This window comes from Fringilla coelebs (genome assembly GCF_963513975.1).
Source record: "Fringilla coelebs genome assembly, chromosome: 1".
NCBI classification, from domain to species: Eukaryota; Metazoa; Chordata; class Aves; order Passeriformes; family Fringillidae; genus Fringilla; species Fringilla coelebs.
The window spans coordinates 94,803,897-94,811,349 of NC_140028.1; the positions used below are offsets into that span (position 1 = coordinate 94,803,897).

The 7,453-nt window shown below is 41.5% G+C and overlaps 1 protein-coding gene across 5 annotated transcripts in view; it reads left to right on the forward strand.

Annotated features, from left to right (window-relative positions):
* The window catches only part of NFATC1 (nuclear factor of activated T cells 1), a 110,582-nt gene extending 103,847 nt beyond the window's left edge, over window positions 1-6,735 (forward strand). For all 5 annotated transcript variants that reach the window (XM_084217592.1, XM_084217594.1, XM_084217596.1 and 2 more), the window contains one exon: window positions 4,214-6,735. In XM_084217592.1, the coding sequence (XP_084073718.1) occupies window positions 4,214-4,263 (50 nt within the window). In that variant the 3' untranslated portion in view covers window positions 4,264-6,735. The remainder of the gene's footprint in view (window positions 1-4,213) is intronic.
* The last annotated feature ends 718 nt before the right edge of the window (window positions 6,736-7,453 follow it).

Genomic DNA, 7,453 nt, shown 5'->3' on the forward strand with positions numbered 1-7,453 from the left:
TTAATTATATAATAAATACATTGCTACAAATGTGAGAGCCAAGAGAAAAGTGCCAATTACTTTATCTGCATGATCAGATTTTGCCTCTCTGGATAGTTCTGCAGTAGTCCTACAGGATCAAGTGGAACTCTGAGGATACCAAAATATTAGATGGCAAAGGAGATAGTGAACAGGGAACAGTCAGCTCATTTACTTGAAACATGAATTAAATTTACAAGAAACAAATTTAAAACAGGAAAAAAACCCAAATTTTTTCACCCTCACATATGTACACTGTGGAACTCATTGCTACAGGAAACTGTGAAGGCCAAAACAGGTTCAGAAGGTTACTAGAAAACTTAATGGAAGAAAGTTCATCAAAGTCCATCAGAAGCAAGGGTGCAGACCTCTGGCTCACTCTAGCAGCAGCTCTGCCACAGAGAGCAGCAGCCACAGACTTTCCCAGGGTTTTCCTGAGGAAAGCTGTAAGAAAGCTCAGAGAAAATAATGAGAAAAGTCTTATGGAGATTTGTTTACCGAAGGGTGATTTATTAATTGGCCAAAGGATGGTGTTTGGATGGATTGACCAATTAGGTCAAAGCTGTATCAGACTGTCTATAAGGGTTACAAGCTTCTTAATAAGTATAGTATAGCATGAGATAGAGAATAAAGCAATTGATCAGCTTCTGCAATCATGGAGTCAGTGCTAATTATTATCCAGCTGGGGGTCTGCAGCGACAGCTCACAAAGTTCTCCAGCAGAGCAAAGATGAACTAGAGACAGCCCCACTGGAGGTGTGCTGGTTCTTATGCTCTTTCCCAAAGAACTGACAGTAGTGGTAGTTGTAACACTGGTGTGGATGGACACGCAGCATGCTTCAGCAGAACCACACTTCAGTAACAGAGGTTTGATTTGCTGTTGGGAAGGACAGTCTTGGGTCAGCCTACAACAAGAATATTGATGACATTCCAAGATACTCCATTTGATGCAAAATAAAACATTTCCTAGCACGCAACAGAAATGTCAACATGTTTTGGAGTATTAAAAGGAAGTAAATTTTCCAGAAGTCAGAAAAAATGTGGAGAGTCCTCATGGGAGTGCTGGACCATGCATTTGGGGGTAGCGGGGAGCATCCTTCTAGCAAGCATCAGCCAGCACACTTCACATGCACTTGCCTCCTGGTTTTCCCCATTTCCGCCCACCAGAGGGTTTTCCTTGCAGCTTCAGGTGTCTGGGTGGGCAGTGAGGGAAAGCCCGCTTGAATCACACTTCCCCTTTCATCTCTGCTAGCTGTCTGCTGCTGCTAGGTCAGCTGTGCTGCCACATATTCCCCCACCTGGGCCTTTTGCATGCACCCTTGTCCTTCTCTGCAGGTTTTTTCCACTGCATTGTTGGGAATATTTTGCATTTTTGACACTGCAGTGGGTCTTTACAAACAGTAAGTTGAAACAGCAAGTGAAATAGTGAAATAAACTGAGCTGTATCTGAGCCATGCTGTCCACAGACGACTGCGGAGGAGAGAGATGTTGAGTGTCCTCTTGGTGGTTTTGGCCCTGTTTGGTTGTGATGTCTGGTGGCAATGGATGCATTTGGGTTGAGGTTCAGCTGTCTCCCAAGTCTGTGGTGACAGTCTAGTGACTGTTGTTGAAAAGCTGCCAGATGTTGTTGCATGAGGACACCAGGCTTACTCATCAAGGTAGCAGAAGTGCACCTCTCTTAAGAAAGTAATATAAAATAAAAACAAGCAATAAACTGCTGTGAGTCAGTAACAAAATATGAGTGATTTCAGCTGGGGACAAATTGATTTGGCTGCTGAGAGATGGAGAGAGTGTGACTCAAGGAGCACCGTGGTCTCATGGCTTGAGCCAAGGCAGGTGGGCTCCCAGCTGAAAGGAAAAGTTGTGTCATTTCTGGAGTAAGACATGTCCTGCAGCGCTCAAGTGACAGAGGATCAGCTGAAGGGACCTGGAGTGACTGGAAGGGGCAGCGTCTTGAGTGCCTAAGCTGGTTTTGGAGTTGGACCTTTGGCTCATGTCATCAAGATGCTTCCAAAATACCTTTGCTACATGCTTTAGTAGGAGAAAGCATGAGCTGGCAGGCTGAGGCTATTGCTTTTGAAAGTTTTACTGAAAGAAGCAAGAGTAACTCAGCAAGTGCTACAGCATTAGTCAGAGATTTGAGATGCCTTGGTGCTAATCCTGACTGAGATGGGGAGGCCCTTCACATTTCCACCTCCCTGTCCCCGTGAAATACCAGTGAAGTTTATGTTCACATTTTACAGAAGCACTGTGAAAATACATTATTTAATGTTTTTAAGCATTAAGTAACTGCACAAAGAGTGAGGATAGCCCTGACTAGTGTCTTAATTGTATTTAACAGAAGCTTTGAGGGAAAGTTAGCAAAACTATGATGCTGCCTGGCTGGTAGGAGGATTTGTTTTCACTGTGACATAAAACACAAAGGTATCGCTGTGTGGTTTTGCTGCAGACCTGAGAGCGCCTTGAGAAGTTTATCACAGAAGTGATCTTTACAAAAGCATCATGGCAGAATTCCACAGAAGTTGAATGCTGCCTGCATTCAAGGCAGAAAGCAAGTCCCTAAAGCCCTCTGGAGTCTGGCCACATGTAAAGGGGGCGGCACTTCTGGCTGGGTTTGGATGCGTGCAGAGCAGTCTTTGCCTCAGTGCAGGGCTTGCCACTTGAATTTGTTTCTGCTCTTTGGTAATATTAAAGATGAACTCCACAGCACTCTCAAGGGGAAGAACTGCTTTGTCTTTTCACAGCTCATTTCCATACTTCTTAGTTTGCTGCTGTAAATAGACAGTTACAAATGCAACTGATATTTCCTCTCTGAAGTATGGTGTGTGTATCCATTGGTAGAATTGGTTTGGTGGCCAGGACCTGTGACACAAATCCTGACTGATTCATGTGCCGCAATTACTAAGCGGGCAATAGGTCTGCAGGAAAAAAAAAAAAAAGCCATAAAAACCAACACCAAACGTACCCAACTAATTGCTTCAGGAAGCTGGTTTTACACGGGCTTGGTCTTTTCCAGTAAACACATAAAGTTATCTGGATTACTGTGAATACTGTGAAGAGCAGCCCACAAGGAAAGGAAAGGAAAATGCAGGCTTTTCCGTGGTGCTTCCATGACGTGGGCACGTGTTTCCCAGTCCTGGCAATGTTAGAGAAGCTCAGAAGCAGTGATAGTCCTGTTGATGGCATTTTGTCTATCTCCATGTAAATCAGGTGGTGGCAGTTGCTGTAGGGAGGTGGAGTGGAAATAAAAGGGATGTTGTGTCGATGACCTTTGCCAGGTTCAGTCATTTCCTGTCCATCTGCCAAAAATCACATGGACATAATTGGAGTGTGGGAAACTGTATTGCTTGATGATCTTCAGGGGAGGGGGAAAAGAAAGAAAGAAGACTTGTGAATAAAGAAAACAACTCTTTATCAGTGGAGATGCAGTCTGGCTGGCTGATGCTGAGATAGCAGACCTTGTTTATTCTCTCCTCTAACTCTTGCCAGGAGAGTTTTTTTAACTTGTTTGTCCCTCTCATTTGTTTGTGTGGATAGAAGTAAAGAGTGCATGTCCACATGCGTGGGTCACCACAATGGGAGGGTATATATTTAAACATGTTACCAGCTACAGGGAATGGGCAAGCATGCAGCAGTTTCCTCTCTCCTTTTTTTTTTTCCCTAATATCAACCCACAGTGGAAAAAATCAGCATGTGAAGTTGTATTCTATCTAGGCATTGCAGATGCACATATCCAGGTTCAGTGACTGGCAGCTTTCTGTCACCAATACCTACCATGGCTAACATACTTTCCAAGCAGCTCTTTTTGTGGAAGGAGTAGATTATTCTAGGATCTCCTGTGGTCCTCTTGGCTTTGCATTTCTGAGGCAGTTCTAGAGCAAATGAAATGTTTCATCTGTAACCAATTTGAAATGTTAAGTCTGTTTGATGCAATCAAGGATCCAGGATGCTGCTGGTTTTGTGATGCCTGGTTTTACACAGTATTTAGCATGTTAATAACCTTGGTTAATCCTGCTGGGTTTGCACTGTGATCAGCCTGTACAAGCTACCTGGTGATGTCACACTTACTGTTCAGAGTTGTACTGGAGCTCTCAAGGAATGAATGAGTGCGAGTTCGGGGGGTTTGTGGACTGAGGACAACTGCCTGCAGCAGCAGGATGCTAATGGATTCCTTTTCTTGTCTTCTTTCTTTGCAGTAAATGAAATTATAAGGAATGACCTTTCCAGTACCAATGTCCACTCATAGCTTTCAGCGTGGGCTGGTATGAAATACACACTTTTGACTTGGCTGGCACATCACCTCGGGTCGGGAGAGACCGAATGAACTGAAGACGTTGCCTGGTACCACTCTGATCTTCCACCTTAATGAATGTCAGGAACTGAAGATTTACCTCTTGCTTACAGAGAAGTAGCTCCTCAACTTCAACTGATGAAACAGCTTTTTTTAAAGAAAATCATCTCAAAAGAGAGAAGAAGGAGTATGCTCCAAGACGGCGCATTTCATGGGACAAAACTTGGAAACTCAGCAAAATCTGAGCGCTTCTTCCCATTGCTGATCCTTTTGGCATGGCACCGCTGGAATACAGCCCTGGAAGTGCCTTATTTTACCAGGCTGTGGCATCAGGGCATTTTTAATAAGCTTTGAATTTCCTACCATTAAAAGTGTTGGTAGGTGCAGAAACTCTAGAGCTTGAATTCTGGAGAATGATACTGGAAAAAAGCATAGGACTCTGCAGCAGAGTAGGGAGAGCACTCCCAACTCCAGTAAGACACGTTTATGAATTCCAGAATTTCCTCAGCTTTTCCTCTGCTGTAATGTACAGCCTATTGCCTTATTCTCAGTGCATTTCAAAAGCCTCCTGATTCATCATCATCTCAGCTTTCTTTTTGCATATTGCCTTCATTACGTGCTAATGAATCATAGGGTTGGTAGTAGTAGCATGGTAAGATTCTGATTTTGATCCGGCTTCTGTCATAGCACAAGTGAGTTGAATAGCACAAAATAAAAAAGGTTGATGGACAAAAAATTGAAATCTATCTTTTACATGATAGATGAATGTGTATGCATGTACATACATACTAGTATATATGCATATATTTATATATGACAAATAATATAGATGATTGCCTAGTAAGGGCACTGAATTTAGCAATAATTTCAATTTCTGAGAATGCATTTCAAATCCACAGCAAATATTTCAGCTACTTCTTTTGAGGGTTTGTTGCACCTAAAGCAGGTATGCATTTTCTTTCCTCACGCAGTTAAGCAAGCACTTTAGATAGGCAAGAAGGATGCATATAAGATACATGTTATTTACCAAATGTCAGAATATGAGTTATAGTAACTGTAAATACCATTATGGAAGAGTGTAAAATATTTGTTGTTATAATATTATAATTCCGCAGAAGCCTTATAACTCTCTGCTACGTGTATGGAAAAAGATGTTACCAAAAACCCACCTTGGTTTCACATGTATAGTGTGTTTTCAGATTAGCTAACGTTCCTGGACTTACAGGTAGGCATGTAGTGTAGCCTTCAGCATTGTATTTTTTACAATCAACCGCTTATTATATAACTAGCAACGATCTATTAATTCACATAACCAAAAAAAAAATTAAAAAATAAAAACAAAACTAAAATAAAATAGCATGACTAAATTAAAAATGTTTAACATTAATATTGTGCCTTAGGAATCTGTGCCCCCTCCTGGAAACACACCCGAACTACACCCCCAAACTGGGGTGGCTCCTTAACCCCGATGCAATGAAGACTGAACAGGTTTCACAAAAAGGTGAAATCCAACTAAGTGTTTTAAAACATTCTTCTGTATAATTATGTCTTACTTTCTTAAGGAAAAAAAAAAAAGAAAGCCATATTTGTCACATTTGCACATTACTGTGAAGACATGAGAATATAATATGGCTCTATGTACATAATATGCTGTTACTGGTCCTTATAATAGTCTGTTATTCCTCACCTGTTTAATCCCAATTATTTACCCTGTATTTAGCGTTGTAGACATTGCATGAAACGTTTCTCATAGACTGCCATATGAAAAGTTAAAAAGCTCGACAGATGTCAGCTTGACTTGTAGCTAGAAAATAGAACTAATAAAGCAAAATTTTTTGCTGGAAGCTAGTCTTAGAGTGGTTCATTTTATGTTATCTTGAAAAATCTTATTTTCTCATATAAAATAGCATTTTTAAATTATAGACATATATCTCTCCATCTCTTCTATATGAAGCTGCTTGCATCCTGCTAATATATCCATCCTATTATGGAAGCAAAAGTCTCTTGTCAACAGACTCCTCTTCATTTCCCAACTGCATTTAAAGACATTGCTCCCAAGAAGAGGAAATTATATATTATATAGTCCTCAGATTTTATTCTCTCCTTATTTCAGAAATGTCAATAAACTGTGCATGGAGGAATCTTTGATTATGCCAAAGCATTTTTTTTATTCATATACTAAATATCTTGGGTGAGGCTTTAACCGTGCAGGACAATGCACACATACACACAGAGGCACTTTTCAGCAGTAATTTTAGCAAAGTTTTCGAATGTATGGTTTGGCTATGTTGCAGCTCCTTCATTCTGATTTTTATTTTCCTCTTTAAGCTATTTTGGGGAAAAGAAAACCACCCCAGCCTGTTACTTTTAAGCCTGGATAATGGAAGATTATGCATCTGTTGTATATGTATTCATAAAATAAAAACGAAAGCAGAAATATTTCCTGTATGAGACTGCTATCTTGTTTCTGTACATGTGTTACGGTTGTTGCTGTCAGTTTAGGAAAATGATTTTCATCAACTTTTTTGAAAACAAAGCAAAACCAAAAAGCCACAACACTCTGAACTTGGAGCGTAGGTATGTTCAAAAATAGCTACGTTCAAAAATACCTTTGCCAGGGATGATTCTGCCTATTCAAAAGAGCCCTTTGGATGAGTTTGAAGTGGTGAAGCAAGCCACCTTATTGATCACGCAGCAAAGTACCTGGCACCTCTGTGCATTGCTTGGACAACAATTTCTTTTGCCCTCCCTGAACTATTTCTGAAATGTGTGGGTTGCTAAGGGTAGGATCTGTGGCCTTCAGTGCAGTAGATAGAAGAGACATTTTTGTTAGGCTGAGGGCTTTGGTAGCCCCCAGAGAGAAGGGCTGGCATTGGGCTGGCAGGAGGGGATCTCTGGCCACCAGCTGCCTATGATGTGATGGATGGACCTGCTCTGGATGATGTGTCCTACTCCCTGAACCTCCTCACTGCTCTGCCCCAGAGGAGAAGGGGCAGCAGGAGGGTGTCAGCTTAGTCAAAGCCAGGCTGAACACAGCTCTGGGCTTCTATCAGCTCATCAGGTGGTGCCTCTGTATGTACCAACATCTGACACCTGATGGGCCATGAAATGCTGAGAAAACCTGAGCTGCTTCAATTTTTCAGGA